This window comes from Emys orbicularis, chromosome 5 (genome assembly GCF_028017835.1).
Source record: "Emys orbicularis isolate rEmyOrb1 chromosome 5, rEmyOrb1.hap1, whole genome shotgun sequence".
Taxonomy (NCBI): domain Eukaryota; kingdom Metazoa; phylum Chordata; order Testudines; family Emydidae; genus Emys; species Emys orbicularis.
Window position 1 is genome coordinate 33,270,610 of NC_088687.1, and position 25,570 is coordinate 33,296,179.

Below are 25,570 nucleotides of genomic sequence, written 5' to 3' on the forward strand. Positions count from 1 at the left end.
CGGTCTTTCAGATAGGCAAGTTTAGCAGTAATGCCTACACGAAAGATTTAAAATCAATTTCAGCTAGGTGCTTAAGCACATGCCTAACTTGAAGCATTGGGACTAGTCTGATGGATTTTTGTTGAAATTCTTAAAAATCCTTAATGGGAAATTGACTGCCAATTGATATTAAAAATTCTAATCGCTACACAGGGCATTACAAACAGAAGTGAATCAGTTTGAAAGATACCACAGAAATGTTTTTAAATGAAATAAAACAGAATAAGTAACTATCAAAGAGGGAGTATTCTGAAAGTCCAATGGCAAAGTAGTGTAGAACTAGAGTTGGATGAATAGTGAAAAATAAGTTTTCAAGAAAATGCAATTGAATAAAAACTGCAAATTTGCTTTCGCATCCAGAGATCCATTTTATGTGCTATTCAAACTGAGGAGCTGGTGCCTGGCTTGGGAGTTCATTGGGCTTCACACCAGTGGATGGAGCAGCACTGACACCTTATAAGAGAAATTTTCCATGAGAGTTTCCATATGAGGAGAGATTAAAAAAGACTGGGACTTTTCAGCTTGAAAAAGAGCTGACTAAGGGGGAATATAATAGAGGTCTATAAAATTATGAATGGTGTGGAGCAAGTGAATAAAGAAGTGGTATTTATCCCCTTACATACACATGAAGCAGGGTTCACACAATAAATTAGTAGGCAGCAGGTTTAAAACAACCATAAGGAAGTACTTCACGAAGTGCACAGTAAACTTGTGGAACTATTACCAGGGGGATGTTGTGAAGGCCAAAGTATAACTGAGTTCAAAAAAGAATTAGATAAATTCACACAGAGTAGGTCCATCAATGGCTATTAGCCAAGATGGTCAGGGACACAACCCCAGCCTCTGATTGCCAAAAGCTGAGAGTGGACGACAGAGGATGGATCACTCGATAAATTGCCCTGTTCTGTTCACTCTCCCTGAAGCATCTGGCACCGGCCATTTTCGGAAGACAGGATATTGGACTAAATGGACCATTTTGTCTGACCCAGTATGTTCTTATGACCCTGCCAGCTTTCCTCTACTAGCCAGAATCCAAGGCCCTGTAATTTCCCTCTCCTTTCCTAGCACTCTATAAAGAGATGTATGGTGGAGAGGGATTTGAGAACACAAGCACATTGCCTATAAACTTCTAGATCTTATGCACCCACTGATTGTTGGTTACAATTGTGATGGGTCAGTTCAGGGAAACGGTCTCCTTTCAGATACATTTATTATCTTGTTCTTATTCTCTTCCCTGAGCTTGCCCCATCAGCCAATATGATGCAGTGTCACTTCACCCCCATGCTATCAGTACCCAGGACCAGTATTGGTGAACTCCCTGTCCTATTTTGATCTACTATAACCATTTAACATAACAAAGTTCACCCTGTTAACATTATCTTTCGCAGCTTTTCTTCCACACATTGTAACCCCTCCTCCCCCAACTCAGGGCAGGAGTTTAGGGAGACTGGCCAGCAGTGCATAGCAGTATGACTGCAATAGCCATACTCCCCATTCCCTCCCATGGGAACGGGGAGTATTTTGGCCCCATTCTGATGTCCCTGAGTTATGCAGGTGCCCTGAGAGTTGTAGGACATTCTGGCAGATCTTTGTACCTCCAGAGGTTAGGAGGGTCATGCCCGCTGCCTGCTACACGGAGACCCTTATCATTTTGCCCACCCCACTTGCAGAATGAATTGCAGGAAATCTCACATGGGAGATGATAGTTTCCTGGCAACTATCTCACAAACTTTGAGAATGCTTTAAAAATGCCCCTTTCAGTGCTGGATTCTAATGAAAGGAATGTGCATTCATATCCAGCAAACAAGGGAGCTACCATATAAGACACAGGAGTCTTAACATGGTCCATATGTACTCTTCTTTCCTAAGACGGCTAAGTATGCTGAGTGGAGATCCGTGGGAGAAAGAATTTGGCACAATTATTTCTTGTGAGCTTTCCGAGCCTTTCGTGTGTACTTTACTTAGCGTATCAGTTTAGTTTTCACTTTACTTCAACTGCTTGATAAGATTGTTAAATATAAACTTGACTTCTTCTTAGAAGATTCCATGAACTATATACACTGCATGGTATTTCTCAAGGAGGCTGTGTAGTAGAACTACATAGGTGGGTGAGCCAATACACTAATTCTACAGCATTCCTCAAGTTATTGAGTAAAGTTCTTCATAAAGGGATGGGAGAGGGGAGAGATATTTTTTACCAGCTACATAAGACCAATTCTCACGCTGCCTTTTAATCTTGAAAAAGTCTTGTTACTTCTTTCATCTGTTCGCCAATGGCTAAATTTGGGAAGCTGAGGTATGGTGAGTATATTTTGGGGTTAGTCATGGTTATGGCCCTCAGTTTTTTGACGATTCCAATAACAAAAAATAAATTGAGAACCGAAGCATAGCTTCATATTGTTATTAATAATTCTAAAATAATAACAATAATATAATGCAGTTTAAATGTAGCTGATTCCATACTGGAGCAATTATGCACGCAATTCCCACTTGTCAATAAATGTAATTAAGAAATAGATAAGAAAGTTCCATTCTTAAAGCAAATTAAACTTGGTTAAACTCTTATTCAAAAAATAAAAAGAGGAACAGTTCCGTGGTCTCCAGTGCGCACATATATTAGAAATAGCTAAAAGAAAACTAAACAGTCAGGGGCTAGGTCATGACCCTCGGTCCCTGAACCACCTTGAGAGTGCCTTCCTATTTTGCCCCAGGCAGGAGAGGAGATTAGTGTGTCTCGAGTTGGGGGGGAAGGGGGGGGGAAGAGAGGGGCAGAGGTTAGACTGGGGAAAATGTACATCATCTTACCCCACCACAAGCCACCCTACCTGCCCATGGTATGTTGCCTAAAATTCTGCAACCTGAGGCCACATTAACTTTTGCTTAGGGAACCCCTCCCCCCCCCCTTTTATGGAGAGTTTCCAATGGCAGCTACTGATAGGTCTTAGCTGAAGGGCAGCTGTATTGCATATTAGCAAGGATCTGGGGGACATAGAGTTTCTTCATGGACAGCTTTGTGCTTCTGGAAGATTTCTTGAGAGCTTGGAAGGTCTGCAGGCTTTTGGGTGGAGAGAGGAACATGATGATTTTGGGAAAACTCTTGCAGTCTCTCCCGTTCTTGTGTACCATTATACATAGGAGAGGGCAACATGGCCCTAATCCAAGTAGAGCCCAATTCTGTATTCTTCAGGCAGGTATAATGCCCACTAACTTCTTTAACCTAACCCTTGTTACTTATATTGACGTGCATTTTTTATAGATGTAGAATTGTTCAAGACATGTCCTATTAAATCTCTTTAAAAATTGAACTGCTTTTCTTTCAGCAAACAGATCTAGAAGATGAACAATGGTTATACAGTCAGTATGAGACACAGACAGACCATCATAAACAGCAAGCACAAGCTTGAAAGAATCAGGTGTGAGCACAAAATTGCATGGAAGAATGCTGGAAGTATGTGATTTACCCTTTACGTAAAGGATTCAGGCTCTATGGCTCCAGGTGCCACATAACAATGAAACACTTATTTTCATAAAAACATTACGCCAAACTCATTTTTAAAAGGTATCAGAATATTGGGCCAAACTAATCCAAAATAATGTAACTCCACTGACATCAGTGACTCAGGGTCTACATTCTTTACCTTTAGCACTGTCTCATTTTGATAGATTCAAGGATTACACAACCATACTTGCTGTGCCTTCTAAGGCAGGGGTGGGCAAACCTTTTGGCCTGAGGGCCACATCTGGGTATGGAAATTGTATGGTGGGCTATGAATACTCACAAAATTGGGGTTTGGGGTGCGGGAGGGGGTGAGGGCTCTGGTGTGGGGCCAGAAATGAGGAGTTCAGGGTACAGGAGGGGGCTCCAGGCTGGGGCAGGGATTTGGGGCGCGGGTGGGGGGGTGAGGGCTCCAGCTGGCGGTGCAGGCTCTGGGGTGCAAGAGGGTGGGACCGAGGGGTTCGGCAGGTGGGAGGGGGATCAGGGATGGGGCAGGGGATTGGGGTGCTGGAGGGGGTCAGGGGCACAGGCTCTGGGCGGCGCTTACCTCAAGCAGCTCCCGGAAGCAACGGCATGTCCCCCTCCGGCTCCTACATGGAGGTGTGGCCAGGTGACTCTGTGCCCTTCCCCCATCCGCAGGTGCCACCTCTGCAGCTCCCATCAGCCGCGGTTCCCAGCCAATGGGAGCTGCAGGGGTGGCGCTTGGGGCGGGGGTAGTGTGTGGAGACCCCTGGTTGCCTCTACGCATAGGAACCGGAGCGGGGACATGCTGCTGGTTCTGGGAGCTGTGCGGAGTGGGGCAAGCCCTGGACCCCGTTCCCTGGCAGGAGCTCGAGGGCCAGATTAAAAGGGCCAGATGTGGCCCCTGGGCCATAGTTTGCCCACCCCTGTTCTAAGGCCTTTTCAGTCTTAAGAAGAGCGACCCCAAAAATTCATGAACATAAAACAAGCTTTTTTATAAAAATGGGAATTGAACATCCAAATCTTTTAGGTGGCTTTGAAAATCTCAACCTTAAAGACTAATAAATTCTGCTCATTAAGAGCCTTATCCAAAGTCCATTTTAGTCAATGGAAAGATGCCTGCATACTTCAATGGGCTCTGGATCACATCCTGAATAGTTGAATATTAACCCCATGCTACATTCTAGCAAGTTTTCATTCACGCTGTGTCAGTATCAGGAGAAGATTATCCTTGCTGCTAGATTCCATTGCCTCATCTGACTAAGTGGTTCAGAAGACAAGAATAGTAAGTCCATGAACAAAACCCAAACTATTGTCTGTTTTGTTTCAGACGGTGAGACGGTCCTCTAAGTCCTTTTTTAGTCCTATAGTAAATACTGGTAAAAGAGTAAAATACCAAAGTAATCTAAAACCTTTCCAAAAAACAACCCCGTTATCTAAATGTCAGTCTAACCTACACCAGTCGGTGTCATCATTAAGCAGACTAATGAAAATTACAGTGGTCCGAATGACAGTGCTAAGCAGCAGATTCAGGGACATTCTGCAATGGATATTTCAGAGAATTTCACCTAGTGCCGTGGTTCTCAAACTTTTGTACTGGTAACCCTACACATAACAACCCTCTGGGTGTGACCCCTCCTTATAAAATTAAAAACACATTTTTATATATTTATCATCATTATAAATGATGGAGGCAAAGCGGGGTTTGGGGTGGAGGCTGACAGCTCGTGACCCCCTGAGGGGTCCTGACCCCCAGTTTGAGAACCCCTGACCTAGTGTATGGGATAGGAAGCCAGAGAAGCAGAGACGTTGCTGAGACTATATTTAGGAAAAATACATAAATAAAAACCCCCGAGATGTGTGTTTGTTTTCTACAAAAACATTACCAGGCATATTGTCTTTGCTGATCTGATCAGTAATATGCTGAGGCACCATGAATTCATTGCTGGATACAGTCAAATGGTGCTGAGGCATCACTCCCCTTCACTATGTGCCCCATATCCTGCCACCTACTGAAGCCCCTTCCTCCCATCCAAGTATAATATACCAAAAATGTCACCCACCTATTGGTGGTGGTCAACTGAGCGCCCAGAAAGGCCCGACATTTGCAACACTAAGCTATCATTCAGCTGCAGCACTAACTGTTGGAAACAACAAGACATTATACCGAAGAAGTTACTCCCTCAAACCCTTTATGTAGTGCATGCACAGCTAGAAAGTCAAGTCACAATCTCCCTCTATCAGCAATAGCTACCCACCCCAGGGTATAAACCAGCCTGAAAGTCCAAATTTGATAGCAGCTTTTAAATTGTAGACAAAGGCAGAACAGGATTGGCCAATATGCCCAGTATTGCCCCCTAATCTATACCACAAAGTACCTCATCTCACCATTTCCCATTTTTTATGACTGTCCCACCGCAGTATTATGGCGAGCCATGTACTGAGGGGGAACTAGTCTAGCAAAGCCAGCACAGTTCCTGGAAATAGTTTACTATGCTCAGTTCAGTCCTGCATCACCGTCAGTGAGGAGGCTGACCTTAGTAGCATCCACCAAATCATCTCCTTCCAGGTGTACAATGATGGTTGCAACATGTCTGCATTGCTGCTGTCGGGTCAGTGGAGCAGGGCATGATCTTTTTCATGCCCCCTCACGTCCCATGCGTCCCTCAGGGGACGACAGGGACCTCAGTGCAATTCACACTTTCCTGTTGACATCTAGCAGCGAGCCAACCACAAAAGGAACAGCTTCTGTTGCCAGACATGGGTATCAATCACTGTCATCCCTAGGACTTAAGCATATGGGTGCTGGCCAAGGTGAATCATGGGTGGCTGACCAGAAAATCTGCTGGAGTGTTAGAATCAGCCTTATTGGGAAATTTTAGGATGTTTATAAGTCTCTGAAAGTTCAATAAACCATATCAAATGGAATTAGCAATGACAAGAAACTATAAAGAGCTTATCTGACCATAACTTTTTAGTTAACTTCTCAGCTGATGTTGTTGGGGTTTTGATTGACTGATTAATTTTTCAGTCTAGAAATAGATTCAGATTTTGATCCACTTTCGTAATGTTGCTTCTCCTTTTGTACAAGAAGGAAATACATGTCAATATCCTAAACATTACACAGCTGTCTCATGCACTCATGTCTCAAAATTCTGGGCAGCTTTGAACCTCTATCTAATCTATGGCATTTCTAACACACCTGTCATCATAATATCTAAGCTCCATGAAACAATTAAAAAATGCATACGCTAAAGGGAAGTATTTGCACAGTCTCTTCCTTGCTCCCAGTATGCTGTATGGATTTTTGTTTGACTGTTTCTACATCTTGTCTTGCCTTATCTACTTTCCCACTCCCACTCCCATTTGTCCAACTGTGAGTGAGTCTTGGAGAGATGTCACTACCAGGGTTGTCCACTTAAAGAAGAGAATGTTGCATTTGAATATGGTCAGGCAGTGTCTGATCTGATCTGGTGACACAGAGGATTCCACCTGGGTGTGTAACCCAGGGGCAGCTGCCTATTTGGGAGTACACTTAGAATGTGGTTAACTGATTGTAACACTTTCTTTTAGGTGACCCCACTACACTGCTCAGTCTGCTATATGCTCCACTTTGGGGTATGAGCCCACAACAAAATCACAGGAAGGGAGATGGAAGCAAGATACAGGGGATAAGGAGCAGACAGGGGTTCAGAAAAGGAGGGGGAGGAATAACTTGATCTTGACTTTGAACTTGGCCTTTGCATTACAAAGGAAGGTGGGAACAAAGCTCTAAAGCTACCCAGTAATTTACAGCACCAGCCAGGGGTGGGAGCAGAGCTGGGTAGAGCTAGTTAAGTCAGGAAGGCTGGCAGCTCCTTTGTGCTCTGTATAATGCTTCAGTGAAGCCCTTTCCTCTGGTAATCCTTCACCAAACAGCTACTCTTGCTGTTTCTCTGACATTCTAACAATACATACATACATGCATACATACGTACTGGTACTGTACACTTAGGAAAAATCCTGATGTCCAACAGGCACCTTACTCCTGTGGAAGGGAGCTCCAGTGCTGACCTGACTAATCCTAAGGATGATGAGGCTGGTGCAATGGGGCAATGTGATGCACTGAGGCCCAGAAAAGGGTGGAGAGCCTATTCATACAAATAGAACATTGAAAGGGGATAGGAGGGATTTCAACTTTAGGAGGGACAGGGAGAGAATTCAGGGCTGACAGGGAGGATGGTTTTCACCAACTGTAATTTTTGCACCAAATAGACAAAAAACATCTCTTTACGGTAGGAATCTAACATCTACATAGGAACCATGAATGCAGCCATTGTATACGTTTTCAATCTGGATCAATATTGGGGAACATAAACAAAGCAAGCCAGTATAGTGAAAATACATGAGAATTGCCATCTTTTCTGAATGAGCTAAGTGAGGGAATATAACAGCTTCCTTCCTATATGCTACACACTATCCCCTCCTTAATACAAGGACATTGTTCCTTATCCACACCTGAAAGCTCTCTGTGGCAGTAGGGCATGAGAGGCCAACAGGCGTGGCTTTCTCTATGCTACATAGTGCTGAGTACACGGATAGTGCTCACTGAATAACAAACAACAAAAACAGAGCTGTGATGGGAACTGTTTTGCAACTGTGACTGCAGGTTTCACTTCCAGAGTGAACATTATAATATGCTCACTTAATAAGTGCCTTGGGACGGGGGCTGTGTGTTTGCTGTGTGAGGTGGGGGACAGTGCCCACCACATTCTGGGTGCTATCAAAATACAAATAATTTAAAAAATAAATGACAACGTAGCAGGCCTGCTGCAGGTTACCCCAGGAGTGCCCTACAACTTGTCAACATCTAGAGCATGAAAGGAATCTTGAATCTTGCTCACACTTTGATTTTATATATAACAAATACATCTTTAATATGGGCTGAAGAGAAGGGATAACAGATTAAAAAGCACATCGCTGTGGATCTGATATGGAGGGTGGCGGAGTACCAATATGGCCTATTAAAGTCCATGACAGTAGCAGGTGCACAGCATGTCTCAGAATCAGGCCGATTTGTGTACTGAAGTGTATTGAAGGATAAATAACTGGTCTCAGGCTATGTATACATTTCACAAACTACTAATGGCTACTCCTGAGCACTCGTAAACAAAAACATGATAGACACTCTGCAGATAATCTCTTTTCCTTAGGTTCCTTGCAACTACAGTAATTTAAGATCACATTGAAAAAGCAAACAAACTTAAAAACAGCTTGTACTTTCCAGAATTCAAATCTCTATATCTTGATCTCTACATAAATGAAAGCACGCTTCCCAAAACAGAAAAATCCTATAGAATTAGTAGAGAAAGATATATTTTATAGGTTGTTTTAAACTGACCTATACAATTTAGTAGAAAATTATCTTTCTGCTATAAAATTCTATAGGATGGTTCAAAAAACCTGTAGATGGGAGATCACTGACTGCTGAATTCTATAGATTTTTAGAGCAATTTCTATAGAATCCTATTCCATTTTTGTAGAAACCAAATGATTTCATCCCTATTAAATGCTATATGCCTTTTCAATAAGGTTGACAGAACTGTAACCTTGTAGGAGCTATCTGAGGAATTGTCATTTAGTTTCTCAACGCTGCAAGCTACCTGAAGAGACTTTTTCCCATTACAGAACACTCTCTATCTTTACAAAACCCCAAACATGTCATGAACAAAGGACAATATTACCACTCCAGGCACACAGAGCACAGAGGAAATTAGGAGTGACAGATACAGCTTTACATAACATTACTTTTAACATTTTAAAGATGATTCCTCCTTGCTACCTGCAGCTTGTACCAGCCTAAATGTGTGTCTCTGCTAGTCATAACTAGGCTGAGAAGTTACCTAACTATAGACTTTGCTCTTGTGGGTGATCAGGATCAGTCATCAGAAATACAAAGAATATTTTAGTAATGTAGGATCATAGCAATTAGAGATGGAAAGGACCTATTAGAACATTGACTTGCTGGGTCCATCACCTTACTGAATATTAAATTGACATTATCCTTTACCTAGAAAAAAGGCTGAGAAAGCGTGCAAAGAATATTTTACGACAACAGCTTTAGGCTGGTATCAGCTGAGTCTTACAGTAGCATATTAATTTAAAAAGCATTACTTTCCAGTTTTAGAAACTACTTAAGGTCTTGATTCTCCTCTCAGTCTCACCAGTTTATGCGGGTGCAATTCCGCTGATCTCCAAGTAGTTACTTCTGATTTACACTGGTGTAAGTGGGAAGAGACTCAAGCCCTTAGACAGATAGTTGGAAATTAGAGAGAAAATAAATTAGAGATGCCAGACCATATTAAGAAATTCAGCGATTCTGTGACAATTCAAGAATGCTGATAAATACTAATGGGTGAAATCATGGTGCAAAAAGCCAGCATAAGGCTCTTGCACCACTTACATCTCACATAGGCCCTATTTTGAACACTTTGGGACTACTCATCTGAATAAAGTTACTCACATGCTTAAATGTTTGCAGGATCAGGCCCTTAGAAAGTAAACAAGTTCCTTCAATATAAATAAAATAACAAAAAATTATTGCTGTCTAAAATACATTTGAGGATGTAAAAGTATATTTTTACAAAAACATTTATATTTAAGATTCAGTTTCTTAGACTGAACAAGTTATAGTGATTGTTTAAAAATTACCCTTGAAAAACAGTTTTAAAGATCCTTTGAATTGTTCAGAAACAACTTTTTAATCTTCCTTAATTCTTTCTAGTTCATTTTTTTCCTCCCCTACAAAATAGTCAAACTGCCTGCAGCAGATTAAATATTACCAGAAAAACAAATCCTTTATTTAAAGGATGGAATATTTCACTGCGTAATCATAAAGAACACACCCCTAGAAGCTACTGTATAGAAACCAAAATCACAAACAAAAAAACCCCACAAGTGCCTGTCCATCTGCTCTGAGACAGCAAATGTTTTCCTCCTATATTGCTTCAGGAGCTTTATTGGCTGAAGAAAAGGGCTGATCTAACACACACTCCCAATCTCTATAATTAACTGCAGCCACAGTGCTAAAGATGAATTAGGGTGTTGAGTATTTCTTGGCAGGCATGTCTAACTACACACACCAGCAATGTCATTTATGGTATGTAGTAAAGCTTGCACAAAAATACTGCAATATATTTCAGGGAAGCTCTCAAAATGACACTTCTACATTCTATGAGCATCTTCAGTATCATGAGCTGATTTTTGTAGGCACATTCCATAAAACAAGCCTCAGTATTATTTTTAATGTGTTTTTGTTATGGGTTAGCAGTAAATATTAAAGAGACTACTACATGAATCCAAACAACACACACAAAGCCTTACTGGTTCATACATTAAGTGCTATTTCTTTCACATTCATGCAGCTGAAAGAATGCCCTATGTTACAGTCACTCAACACCTCAACTTTTAAACCTATTGTCCAAAATATTCAGAAGAACAATGGACCTCAACAACGCTAGGCCAGAGGACTGAACTGAAAGCCTGTTAACCCCTGAATGCTAAAGTGAGCTGTTATCTCTATGGCCACATAGATTTAATATGGCCCATATTTCAATAGGATAACAAGAGGTACAACATACTTTATATTCACAGAGGCATGCAATGTTCAGTGGCAATGGTCCATAGGGCACTGAAGTGGTAAAGGCTATCACGTCACCATTTGCAATTTCATATCCTACATGCCATCTATGAAAATAAATTTTCTGAAGACAATAGAATGCAACACTTCCTTTCACCTGCAATTTACACATCCTATTAATGAAAGAACATATAGGTGTACTTACTAAACACATCCCCTCGTGGTTTCTGAGGTTCTATTTGTATTCTGTTGTCAACTGTAAATCCTTGGGGATAGGTAGTTTCAGTGGGAACAAGAGAAGAGTCTTTAGTTGTTAACTGTGGGGTTCTTGCTGTTGGTGCAGGTTTTGATGTTGTAGGTTGTGGAGGTGTTGGAGGCCTTGTTGCTGGCTTCAGTGGTGGTCTTGTTGTCATCGGTTTTGGTACAAACCTAGTAGTTGGCTTGGGTGTAGGCCATATTGTTGGTTTTGGTGTAGGTTGTACTGTTGGCTTGCCTGCAGGCCTTACTGTAATAATAGCTGGTATATGTGGTGGTCTCAGGGGCTGTCTTGTACCTCCGATGTCAGGAATCCTATTGGTCATACCGCTGCTGCCCTTCGGAAGTGTAGTATTGCCCTTGAATATATTATTTGGACGAGATGGTTCAATCATAACTTTAGGAATAGCTGCAAAGAGAGTGAAAATGGGAGAACACTTGGTATTTGAGTATCTCTCCACACAAACTAAAATGTTATATCATCGCAGGAATATACATAGAGTATTTGTTGAAATTAGTTCCTTTTGTTTAGTTTTCCACTCAACCCCCCCCCCCCGATTTTAGTATTAATACCTCTATATTATCACCTGCATTTATAAAGTGTCTCGCATCATGGTAACTTGAGAGCAAGTTATGTGGTTAAAATGATTAAGGACAACCCATTACCAAAATAGGAGCCTATACTCAATCCCCTGCAGCCCCAAAATGGATAACTTTAAGGGACAGAAACAGCAAAACCTAGCCAGGAGGGGCAGTTAGTGAAAAGCCTGGTCAGAAAGATGCATCGTATGTTGAGCTCTAAAAGTGACCAGACTTGCACGCTCTCATAAGCAATCTGTCCAGCCAAGCAGGAGTGAATTCCAGAGGCTAGTTATGGCAACTGAGTGTTCTGCCTCTGCAAACACCTCCCTTAGGATGATAGCTGAAGTATTCTACAGTTGAATGTAGGGGGTCATGACCAACAGAGTCCCAATTATCTTGAAGACTCTCTCTAAAACATACTCAACACCATTCTGCCCCACTCAAAAGGTGGGGCAAACACATTCTACACTAGATTCCAAGAAGCTTTCGAAGGTAGTCTAAGGTGCCACATGTTGTAGTAGTCTAGGACCTGGTTTACACAGAAAGTTGCATTGGTGTAACTAAACTACAATGTTTAACTGATAAAACTGGTGTAAAAACCCCTAGGTAGACACACCTAACTGATTTACATCCAGTTTATATTGGTGTAATTCGCATTAGTAAATTCAGAGGTGCAAGCTAAACCAATGTAAGAGTGTCTAAACTCAGGAGTTTGCTCTGAATTAACTAAAATTGTTGGGGGGGGGGTTAAATTATTTTTGTTAAACTGGTGCAGCTATTGTGTGTAGAAGAGGTCTAGATTTGAGTTAATAAAAAAGTCCACATCTAAGAAGAAAGGGTTCAATCTCTTGTCCAGCCCCAAAAAAAGTGTTTCTGGCCAATTTTGCTACCTTGGAGATTTGGAGTAGAGAGGAGTCTAGTAAGACCAAGATTTGACCATGGGCGGACAGAGACTGGAGGAATAGTTACTGGCTTTGCCAGTTCTTCAAAACGCTTCTTCCTGCCAATCAGCATCAATTCTGTTTCATACAGCTTGAATCTAAGCCACTTTCATCCAGATCCCCGATCTGCCAAATGCTGGGAGGAGCAAGAAGATGGTGTCATCTTGGCTATGGTGACCAGATGTCCCATTTTTAAAGGCACAGTCCCATATTTAAGCCCTCCTGCAGGTGTCCCGATTTTTTCTTTAAAATGGGCAAATTATCCCGTATTTTCTGTCCCCCCCCTCCCCCCAATCAGTACTGGCGGGTCCAATCCTGCTGCTAGCCAGATCCCTATTCCCCAGCCGCCCTCCCACCAGCGGGAAATAGGGGGATCCAGTGGCCAACGATGGGGGTGGGTGTACAAAGCTGGTGGTGGGGCGAAGACACAATGTGCGGGGCTGGCCGCCCCCACCCTGCTGGGTCAGCGCAGCCCATGCTGCGTGCCAGCTCTCCGCCAGTAGGACCCTGCCCCCGTCCCGTTTCCGGCCAGCACTGGCTGCGCGCTGCAGTGGCTGGTGAGTGTGGGCAGGCCCCAGGCAGCAGCCAGTTACATGTCACCTCTGCTGCCCACCCATCAGCCCTTTACGTGCTCCACCTCTCAATGTCCTCTCCCTGCTTTGCCCCTTCACCCCTCCCCCAGACCAGCTGCTCCTCCATATCCCCACCGGCAGGGCGCATCCTGCTTCCAATGCTGGGCGGACAACCAGCCCCTGGTCAGAGTGCTCAGCTCACCAACAGCCTGGCCTGCAGGCTCCTTCCAGGCTGGCCAGGCGGAGCCAAGCCCTGCATGTACCAAAGTCCTGCACAGAACTGGCACAGGGAAGCCTCTACGCCCCTCAGCTAAGCTCTGGAGTGGCAGGGGAAGCGATTTCCAGCCTGTTCACATCCCGAACTTGCAGGCTCCATAGCAGCCCCTGGGGCAGGGCCTTAGCACCCTTTTCACTCCCTACCCCTCCGCCCTGGGTCATCCCCTAGGCACCCTCCCCTGCTTAGCCACCTCTCTGTCTGGGTTCGTTAAAGCCCCTGCAGTCAGGTTCCCTAGGCCGTGGTGCACAATTCATCCTTAGGGCTTAACCCCTTCCTGCCTGTGCTGTAGCCAGGGGACAGGAGGCAGCTGGGTTATGTCGGTGGCCAGCAGCAGCCTGGAGATGTTAGCTGCCTTTCGACACTGTGCAGGCAGGAAGGGACAAGCTGCTTCCAGTCACAGGCGAGGGGAGGAGGGGGCAGAGAAGAGAAGAGATAAGTTCTGCAAAGACACTGACCACATCACCCCTTCCCCCCTCATCCTCCCCTGCGGCTGGAAGCAGCTCCTGTCCCTTCCCTTCCACACAGTGCTGAAAGACTGCTGCTGGCCACATTCTGGTGTGAACCCTGGCAGAAATCTGTGGAGGGGAGGGCATGTGACCCCCTCCCCCCCCCCGCCCATCCCATGTGGGAGAGGTGTACGGGAGTCTGGGGGGGGAGGGTAAGGGATGTGTGTGTCACCCCTCCCTGTGTGAACCCTAAAGCCTTAAAGATAAGAAGGCAAATAAAAAGAATCCAACTGCGCAGTATTTCTTTTTAACGAGGGCTCAGTCAGCTTGATGTTAATTTGAACGTTTGTACCGCATAGTTCTGATAGATTGCCGCTGAACTCGCTTGAATATGAGTAATTTTACCAGGTGTCCCGTATTCAGCATAGGGAAATATGGTCACTCTAACCTTGGCCCCCCAAAAGGAGACTTAGAGCCATCTAGTTTCACTATTATGTAGAGTGCCATGTACCTAATAATGGCACCATATTGTCTCACAGTTTGCCCCAGAATCTTCATGCAGAAAGAGTGACAAAATTTAACTTGGTTGGTCTCCAAAAGTGAGAGTTCCTATGTGACTGGGAAGAGCCATGAGTATTATAATTGTCATGTATGCTTTACTATTTTATTATTTATTTATATTACATACCACTCAATGGCCCTAATGAAAGTTGGGGTCCCATAGTGCTGGGAACTGTGGAAACACCAAGAGAGAGAGTCTCTTGCCCAACGTAACCCTCTGAGATGTCTGAGAGAACCATTTCAAAGGCATTCCATAGATTCATAGATTCTAGGACTGGAAGGGACCTCGAGAGGTCATCGAGTCCAGTCCCCTGCCCTCATGGCAGGACCAAATACTGTCTAGACCATCCCGGATAGACATTTATCTAACCTACTCTTAAATATCTCCAGAGATGGAGATTCCACAACCTCCCTAGGCAATTTATTCCAGTGTTTAACCACCCTGACAGTTAGGAACTTTTTCCTAATGTCCAACCTAAACCTCCCTTGCTGCAGTTTAAGCCCACTGCTTCTTGTTCTATCCTTAGAGGCTAAGGTGAACAAGTTTTCTCCCTCCTCCTTATGACACCCTTTTAGATACCTGAAAACTGCTATCATGTCCCCTCTCAGTCTTCTCTTTTCCAAACTAAACAAACCCAATTCTTTCAGCCTTCCTTCATAGGTCATGGTCTCAAGACCTTTAATCATTCTTGTTGCTCTGCTCTGGACCCTTTCCAATTTCTCCACATCTTTCTTGAAATGCAGTGCCCAGAACTGGACACAATACTCCAGTTGAGGCCTAACCAGCGCAGACTAGAGCGGAAGAATGACTTCTCGTGTGTTGCTCACAACACACCTGTTAATGCATCCCAGAATCATGTTTGCTTTTTTTTTTTTGCAACAGCATCACACTGTTGACTCATATTTAGCTTGTGGTCCACTATAACCCCTAGATCCCTTTCTGCCGTACTCCTTCCTAGACAGTCCCTTCCCATTCTGTATGTGTGAAACTGATTTTTCCTTCCTAAGTGGAGCACTTTGCATTTGTCTTTGTTAAACTTCATCCTGTTTACCTCAGACCATTTCTCCAATTTGTCCAGATCATTTTGAATTATGACCCTGTCCTCCAAAGCAGTTGCAATCCCTCCCAGTTTGGTATCATCTGCAAACTTAATAAGCGTACTTTCTATGCCAATATCTAAGTCGTTAATGAAGATATTGAACAGACCCCAAAACAGACCCCTGCGGAACCCCACTTGTTATGCCTTTCCAGCAGGATTGGGAACGATTAATAACAACTCTCTGAGTACGGTTATCCAGCCAGTTATGCACCCACCTTATAGTAGCCCCATCTAAATTGTATTTGCCTAGTTTATTGATAAGAATATCATGCGAGACCATATCAAATGCCTTACTAAAGTCTAAGTATACCACATCCACAGCTTCTCCCTTATCCACAAGACTCATTATCCTATCAAAGAAAGCTATCAGATTGGTTTGACACGATTTGTTCTTTATAAATCCATGCTGGCTATTCCCTATCACCTTACCACCTTCCAAGTCTTTGCAGATGATTTCCTTAATTACTTGCTCCATTATCTTCCCTGGCGCAGAAGTTAAACTAACTGGTCTGTAGTTTCCTGGGTTGTTTTTATTTCCCTTTTTATAGATGGGCACTATATTTGCCCTTTTCCAGTCTTCTGGAATCTCTCCCGTCTCCCATGATTTTCCAAAGATAATAGCTAGAGAATCAGATACCTCCTCTATTAGCTCCTCGAGTATTCTAGGATGCATTTCATCAGGCCCTGGTGACTTGCAGGCATCTAACTTTTCTAAGTGATTTTTAACTTGTTCTTTTTTTATTTTATCTTCTAAACCTACCCCCTTCCCATTAGCATTCAATGTTAGGCATTCCTTCAGACTTCTAGGTGAAGACCGAAACAAAGAAGTCATTAAGCATCTCTGCCATTTCCAAGTTTCCTGTTACTGTTTCTCCCTCTTCACTGAGCAGTGGGCCTACCCTGTCCTTGGTCTTCCTCGTGCTTCTAATGTATTGATAAAAAGTTTTCTTGTTTCCCTTTATTCCTGTAGCTAGTTTGAGCTCATTTTGTGCCTTTGCCTTTCTAATCTTGCCCCTGCATTCCTGTGTTGTTTGCCTATATTCATCCTTTGTAATCTGTCCTAGTGTCCATTTTTTATATGACTCCTTTTTATTTTTTAGATCATGCAAGATCTCGTGGTTAAGCCAAGGTGGTCTTTTGCCACATTTTTTATCTTTCCTACCCAGCGGAATAGCTTGTTTTTTGGCCCTTAATAGTGTCCCTTTGAAAAACTGCCAACTCTCCTCAGTTGTTTTTCCCCTCAGTCTTGATTCCCATGGGACCTTACCTTTCAGCTCTCTGAGCTTCCCAAAATCCGCCTTCCTGAAATCCGTTGTCTCTATTTTGCTTTACTCCCTTCTACCCTTCCTTAGAATTGCAAACTATGATTTCATGATCACTTTCACCCAAGCTGCCCTCTACTTTCAAATTCTCAACGAGTTCCTCCCTATTTGTTAAAATCAAGTCTAGAACAGCTTCCCCCCAATAGCTTTTTCAACCTTCTGAAATAAAAAGTTGTCTGCAATGCAGTCCAAGAATTTATTGGATAGTCTGTGCCCCGCTGTGTTATTTTCCCAACATATATTTGGATAGTTGAAGTCCCCCATCACTACCAAATCTTGGGCTTTGGATGATTTTGTTAGTTGTTTAAAAAAAGCCTCATACACCTCTTCCACCTGGTTAGTTGGCCTGTAGTAGACTCCTAGCATGACATCACCCTTGTTTTTTACCCCTTTTAGCCTAACCCAGAGACTCTCAACACTTCCGTCTCCTACGTCCATCTCCATCTTAGTCCAAGTGTGTACATTTTTAATATATAAGGCAACACCTCCTCCCTTTTCCCCCTATCCATCCTTCCTGAGCAAGCTGTACCCATCCACACCAACATTCCAATCATGTGTATTATCCCACCAAGTTTCAGTGATGCCAACAATGTCATAGTTGTATTTATTTATTAGCACTTCCAGTTCTTCCTGCTTATTACCCATACTTCTTGCATTTGTATATAGGCATCTAAGATACTGGTTTGATCTTGCCTCCCAGTTTTGCCCTGACCCTCCTTTCTCTCTGCCATTATAGCCCATGCTCCCTCTTGTTTCTGTCCACCAGTGTCTGGTCCCTTAGTAGAGTCAAACCCCATCTGATTATCTACAGTATTGTAAGCTGTTGAAAGATTTAGTAATATCAGCAAGGACATCTGTTGATTGCCCTGAGCACCCAGGTCTCCAGTGAATCTTAATTTATTTTAGCAGATCTTTCAAAGTCTTACATGTTTGCCACCTGAGAGTCATCAAGAGTATGTGTAAATCACACAAACTGCAAATCTTATCCTTCTTTAGCACTGGTTTTGCAATCTGACAGTGAGTATGTCCATTTGTTATTCACCATTTTAATGCCTGATTTCACATAAAGAAATCGCAAATTGGCCAGAAATAGCTCTATCCATTAATAAAGTCCCCCAAATACTAAAAGGCTAAAATCTCCCCTAGCTACTTAAATATCTTTTAAAATCCAGTAGCATGCAACAAACAATGATAATTTAGTCCACAGTTAAGTTAAGCACTTAAGCTTTGGGGTCTGGCTGAGCTACAAGACTGGCACGAAACTCACAGAGTGCATACAACAGACAGAGAAAGAGTAAGATGTACTATATGATCAGGCCTTACCCAGTTACTACACACTAGCATTTGCTCAGAGCAAGAACAATCATCTATATCTGTCAACAATTAGAGTCATTTATAGAATGCAGCTGTGAATAGGGTTCGCTGGATTTCTTTCTAATAACGAAAAGATCTCAAGGAAAAATATTTTTATCCAGGCATGTTAAGACTCATAAAACTTTGAATACAATATCTGATCCTTTATTATCTTTCAAAAACAGCTGAGTGAAACTGAGCCTGATACTACTGCATCTCAAAATTTACCATGTTTCTCAGTTTTCCTAATAAATGGCCTTGGTGTTTGACATTTGGCTTCTGAGTTCATGACACCCCTCCAGCCCCAAAAGAAAAAAAAAGAGCACATTACATACGCAGGCAGTTTATTCCATCGCCTCTGTATCCTTCTTTACATTTACACTTGTAGGTTCCCTGGGTATTGTAACATCGTGAAAAGCTGCCACACTGATACTGGCCAATTGAGCATTCATCTATATCTGTGACAGAAAATCACATAAAAGTCATTCACATGGGAGAAGGAACGTGCCTCCCGCCGCCAAAAAAACCCAACAATAACCAGATATCATTTAAAAATATTCTTAATATTTAAAATTCAATAACATTGTATCACCAGTGAAACTAGGAGAATTTTATCCTAATCTTTTTCATAGATTTTAAGGCGAGATGAGATTATAAGATCACCTATATAACACAGGCATATAACTTGGCATCACCACGTTTAATATTTTGCTGTGGCAACAGATAGTTTCTACAAGTAAGTTTTATAATTTCTATAACCACTTTTTAAAGGTGACCTGTAAGGGTGGGAAATAATTGAGCTAGTGATTTATAAGGCCCTGATCCAACAAAGCACGTAAGCCTGCTCTACATCTGTGTTTTAACCACTATTACACCAGGGTGGAAACGGTTTACAATATCTTATATTATTTCACTCTACTAGTGCCACAAACAAGGTCCCCATACCTGCAGGTGCTCTGTGCAGGGACTTCCCATTGAAGTAAATGGGAGCATGGCCACATTTGAAGCAACACAACTTAATCTCCAACATCACTTTTCCTTAATATGATTGTGACGGTGTACCCCATAAGGCTTTATGGGGAGGGGGTGCTTATAAATGTATGTATGACATAACTGGAATATGTTTTGTGCTGCCTGTGCCAGGTAACATATCTCCGTAAAGGTTATGGTCTACTATATCTATTCATCCTATTTGCACATATATATATATATCATTTTCTTCTTGAGGTTAAGAATATGGGCTGTATGCTTGCTTGGTTTCTAAGTAAGCTTTGGGAGGCATTTGGTCAGCTTCTTTAGGAAGGAATTCGCCAGGTTAAGTACCTGATCAGGAAACACTTGGGGAACAATGCATCTTGGAATGCTCCAATCCACATAAGAAGTCTTCCTGGAGACATGCAAGATACCATGTGGACAATGGCGTCGGGCCTGTAAAGACTGAGTCATGCAGGGGCATGTGACTTGCCCAGGTGTCTCCAAAACTCCATCTTGGAGCTGGACTTTGCATAGGAGGGAGGAGGGGGGTCTCCTCCCACAAGAGAGAGCCTATTTATACCTGGGGGAGACCCCTCCATTTTGTCTTGAGCTGGCTAAAGAAGGAGCCTCTCCACCCCCCCCAGGATACTTGAAAGAAACTGGAACAAAAGACAGAGACTACAGGGGTTGTGAGAGATTGCTGGACCCAGGCTAAAGGGAGATTAGCCTGTAAAAGGGAGCATTCTGGAACTGGTGAGGAACTTATCTGTATTTAGTTTGATTAGGCATAGATTTGCGCATTTTATTTTATTTTGCTTGTGACTTACTTTGTTCTGTCTGTTTCTACTTTGAACCACTTAAATCCTACTGTCTGTATTTAATAAAATCACTTTTTATTCAGTAATTTACTCAGAGTATGTATTAATACCTGGGGGAGCAAACAGCTGTGCATATCTCTCTATCAGTGTTATAGAGGGCGAACAATTTATGAGTTTGCCTTGCATAAGCTTTATGCAGGGTAAAACGGATTTATCTGGGTTTAGACCCCATTGGGAGTTGGGCATCTGAGTGCTAAAGACAAGCACACTACTGTACGCTGTTTTTGGGTAAACTTGCAGCTTTGGGACAAGTGATTTAGACCCTGAGTCTTGGTTAGAGCAGACTGGAGTGTCTGGCTCAGCAAAACAGGGTGCTGGAGTCCTGAGCTGGCAGGGAAAACAGAAGCAGGGGTAGTCTTTGCACATTAGGTGGCAGCTCCCAAGGGGGTTTCTGTGATCCAACCCGTCACAATGATCATCACCAGCTGAAGCACTGAGAAAAATTAGTGAAGTTCACTAAAGCCCCAGACCAGCAACTGCCTGCAAGAAGCCCTAGTGAAATCTACGCTGAGCCACTTCCAGGATCAGGGCTTAAGTGTATATTTTTTTCATTTCCATATTCAATGTAATTCTATTTCATAACACACACAAAATTAATATAGGATAAACTAAAGCAATCTGTTTTCAGCCTCTCAACCCATAAGGTGATTAATACAGTCTCTATAAGCCAGCTAATATAGCAATATAATAAACCTTGGATTAGTATTACAGGAAACATACGTGTGCTATATGCATGCAAGACTCACTGAAATAAGTGGATTTTATTACCGTGGCATTGGTATTTGCCTCCAATGTACATCAGGTCGAAGCCTTTATGACATTTGCAGATGTAGCTTCCAAAAGTATTAACGCATTTCCTAAATCTGGGACAGACAACTCTCCCAGTCGCACATTCATCAACGTCTGTAAACACAAATTAATTGTATTTTTAATAATATAGCTAAGATATGATCTACCTCAAATTGATTTCAACTCTCAAAAACTGAATGGTCAAAAATCTTTTTAAAACTTCCTTTTTGCCCCAGTCTGGTAGCCTTATAACAATGTTTGGGCGCTACCATATGGAAGACCTGAACTCAGTTTTTGGTTGTGCTCCCTCTATATCCCCCATCTCCTGTGCCAATACAGAAAGCACAGCAAGAAAGAGATGGACATGGTGCTCAGATTGGTGGGAGTTAAGTTTAGAAATTACCAAGAGTAGCCTTACTTTACATTGACTATTCTGATTGATTTATATTAGCTGGCTCAAGGTTGTAGAGAGAATCCCAGAAATGCTGACAGATTTTGAAGGGTGTAGTGATCAGTTTTCCTTGGACAGAAAAATGGTTACTCAAACACTGGGCATCAAGGATGATAGTGTAAAGCAGAAACACTAGGGACATGCCCCAAACAGATACGTCAGACATCCAAAGAAGTACTTAATTTCTCAAGCACTGGGAGCCTTTAATTAGTGGGCTGTAAACTATAAATAATACATTGAATTGCAGGTAAGTAGAATAAACAAACATATTTGAAAAATCATTCAGACACAAAATGTTTTGAAACATAGTCCTCCTTGAACAGGTGTGTATATATTTTGTTCTATACTATACAAGTACAGTAAACTTCAAGATACACATGGCTATCATCGTAACTACACCACCACATATGTGGAGAAGCTGTCCTTCCTTGATGTCTTGACATCCTACTGGCTACAAATGGGAGCTTTATACTACTGAAGAGGGAAGATTCCCAGATTCCCTGTGGAATGCACAGCACTTGCTTCTACCTCTGGAAGGGCTCAAAATATTGGTCCTTAAATCCATGACATTTTTATGTCTAGAAAAGCTGGTTCAAGTTATTTATAAAGGTTTCATTGCTCCCTCTGAGTCCTGCACAGTTTAGCTATGGCACCTGATTTTACAGGCAAAGGGATATGAAAATATAGTCCCAATAATTTTTTTAACTCTCTAAAGTTTGCTGAAAGTATTATTTCTGTAACACGTGATAGACACAGAATACATGACTGGCACTGGTTTGAGAATACCTGAGTAGCGTGGCTATCCAAACTCATGCCAATAAAATCTTTACAACACACCTTACTATCATGTATTCCCTGTATATGTGATAAATTCATTGAAACTGTGTTTTGGTTCAAGAAGAAAACATCCTGAGGAAAGCAGTGAAATCAGTAACCAAGACTAATTACTTACCTATGCAGGTTCTACCGTCAGGCCCTAGCTGCAAGCCTGGAGAAGGACAGTGGCAGCGTACCTCTCCTTTCACGACATCACAGCCGTACTGACAGTTTGCCATTGAACAAGAAAGAGCATCTAGGGAGAAACAGTTGCACATTTAGACCAAATATAAGGACTCGGCATCATACAGGTAAGTCGCTGAAATCTTTGGAGCATTAAGGTCCAGTCCAGCTACCATGAAAGTCAGTGGAAAGACTCCTGCTGACTGTAATAGGAGTTGGGTTAAGCCCTTCAAAAGCAAACATATATGCTGTAAATTTGTGCTCCTCATTTCACAGATTGTATTTATAAGAGACATTCCATCACAGAGTACAGGTTTTAGCTAGCTGTGTTGTGGCACACAATTCCCATTCTGAAAATAAACCCCAACATGCACTAAAAACCCTTCACGGATGGACTCGTTTAAAAATGCCAACTCCTGACTGCGGTGACACTGGTTTAATATCTTTAATTAAAGGTCATTGTCTCTCTCTCCTTCTCTGTTCATATACTCAAAATATCTACTTTTATGGGAGTGAGAAGGAACCTGATCTCTAGTAAGATCACAGGACAGTGGTACACTGTGGGGCCAGCAGGCATCTGTTGCTTTAACAATTTTACATTTATGTGGCCATAATATAGCAGCATTGCACATGTCTTGCTGCTGAGAGCACAGCCAGTGCTTATCCCCATAGGCAGAACAACAGTTATTTACACAGCTGAAGAACAGATTGGAAAAATGGGTAATACAACTAATAAAATCAAATTAAACAGGAGTACTTGTGGCACCTTAGAGACTAACAAATTTATTAGAGCATAAGCTTTCGTGGGCTACAGCCCACTTCTTCGGATGCATATAGAGTGAAACATATTGAGGAGATATATATACACACATACAGAGAGCATGAACAGGTGGGAGTTGTCTTACCAACTCTGAGAGGCCAATTAAGTAAGAGAAAAAAACTTTTGAAGTGATAATCAAGATAGCTCGGTACAGACAGTTTGATAAGAAGTGTGAGAATACTTACAAGGGGAGATAGATTCAATGTTTGTAATGGCTCAGCCATTCCCAGTCCTTATTCAATCCTGAGTTGATCGTATCTAGTTTGCATATCAATTCCAGCTCAGCAGTCTCTCCTTGGAGTCTGTTTTACGTTCAACTCAGGATTGAATAAGGACTGGGAATGGCTGAGCCATTACAAACATTGAATCTATCTCCCCTTGTAAGTATTCTCACACTTCTTATCAAACTGTCTGTACCGAGCTATCTTGATTATCACTTCAAAAGTTTTTTTCTCTTACTTAATTGGCCTCTCAGAGTTGGTAAGACAACTCCCACCTGTTCATGCTCTCTGTATGTGTGTATATATATCTCCTCAATATGTTTCACTCTATATGCATCCGAAGAAGTGGGCTGTAGCCCACGAAAGCTTATGCTCTAATAAATTTGTTAGTCTCTAAGGTGCCACAAGTACTCCTGTTCTTTTTGCGGATACAGACTAACACGGCTGCTACTCTGAAAATCAAATTATTTATTCTTGTTTGGCTGAGTCTAATTTTACCAGATTGATGCACAATTTTCAGAATGAGGAGGCTTTTGCCTTGGGACTCATCCTTGTCCAGTAGATATTTACTGAGCACCTCAAGGGATTATAAAACATTAACTGGAGTTTGAAAAAAAGAAAGCTAAGGAGTCTTGACGTACTAGAACATGATCCATCTGGCATAAGCATGTATCCATTCAGACAATAGCATTTGTAGCTACCGTTGGTATTCATGCATCGATGTTTGCATGGCCGAGGCTTTAATCCACACTCGTTTAGATCTGAAATTAATAGGGAGAGGAGAGAACAAGCAAACAAACAAATTACACACACAAAAAATGAGCATTTGAAGTTGTTCTAGGTAGTACTTTAAAAGTTGGGAAAAGATGGGGGAAGGGATGAGTCTTTCATATCCAGCCCAGCTCAACTATGATCAGATTTGGCTACGTGAGCACTGTTTGGTACCCTGAGTGAAGTAAATAATGTTGTTCAGTTCATTTACAAGTTAATCCACTCCCCTTTTTGTCCACATTACAAATTCCACTCAGAAATGGCACTAACTGGCGGTATTAGCATTAATTGGCAGTAACAGGAATTTCACCGGAGACGACATTGACCGAATGTGTATGGAGGCTGAACTACCACCTCACTTCTAGAGGTATTCCCTTTAGATTGCTTGAGGAACATTAGTGCGGCAGCATGGGAAAGCTGGCATTGCCACTGTTGTAACAGTCTGGGGGAGAAATTTGGCACTTCATTATCTAGACCTGTCAGTCCAATACGTTTTCTGAGTACTGTAAAAGTAAAATGGAAAAGGCTGGGTGGGGAGGAAGAAGCTAGGTATGTTTTTACCTAACTATTGAAGAAGGTATTTGGCATTGCTAATGTATGTGTTAAAGATTACCTGTGATTTTGGATTTCAGGTTTAAACTGGACTACACAAGGAACTAATGAATTACACATTATGAAAATGTTCAACCTACGATTGTAGCTTTAGCAAACAAAAAAATTGTAATGGAAAATAAATACTGAGCTATGAATGCCCACAAAATTCAAATTCAGTAAGAAAGCACGGATATGCTGGTGGTATGAGAGGGAGTACTGACTTAGTACAGAACTAATAGTGCATGGCCCACAATTTACATCTTAAAAGAATAAAAATAAAAAACCCTGTTATTCATAAACCCACTTACAAATCTAGTTGGTAAATTATTATGTAAATACAGGTTGAAATTGTGGCTTGTTACTGACCTGTAAATCTCTCTGATTTAAAGTACTGTACATTATGGGCCAGATCCTCAGTTAATGTGAAACGGTATAGTTCGGTTGAAGTCAATGTAGCTATGCTGCTCTATACCAGCTAAGCACCTGGTTACTCAGAATAGTCCGGTTGTTCATTGTCTTACTTAACCACACAATTTCACTTAAAACTTG

At 42.1% G+C, this 25,570-nt stretch overlaps 1 protein-coding gene across 1 annotated transcript in view; it reads right to left on the reverse strand.

Moving 5' to 3' along the window:
• The window catches only part of NPNT (nephronectin), a 90,907-nt gene that overhangs the window by 10,346 nt on the left and 54,991 nt on the right, over window positions 1-25,570 (reverse strand). Inside the window, exons 6-10 of the mRNA XM_065405355.1 lie at window positions 24,298-24,417; window positions 22,569-22,688; window positions 21,145-21,279; window positions 18,859-18,981; window positions 11,320-11,778 (exon numbers count right to left, since the gene is read on the reverse strand). Coding sequence (XP_065261427.1) covers window positions 11,320-11,778; window positions 18,859-18,981; window positions 21,145-21,279; window positions 22,569-22,688; window positions 24,298-24,417 — 957 coding nt within the window. The remainder of the gene's footprint in view (window positions 1-11,319; window positions 11,779-18,858; window positions 18,982-21,144; window positions 21,280-22,568; window positions 22,689-24,297; window positions 24,418-25,570) is intronic.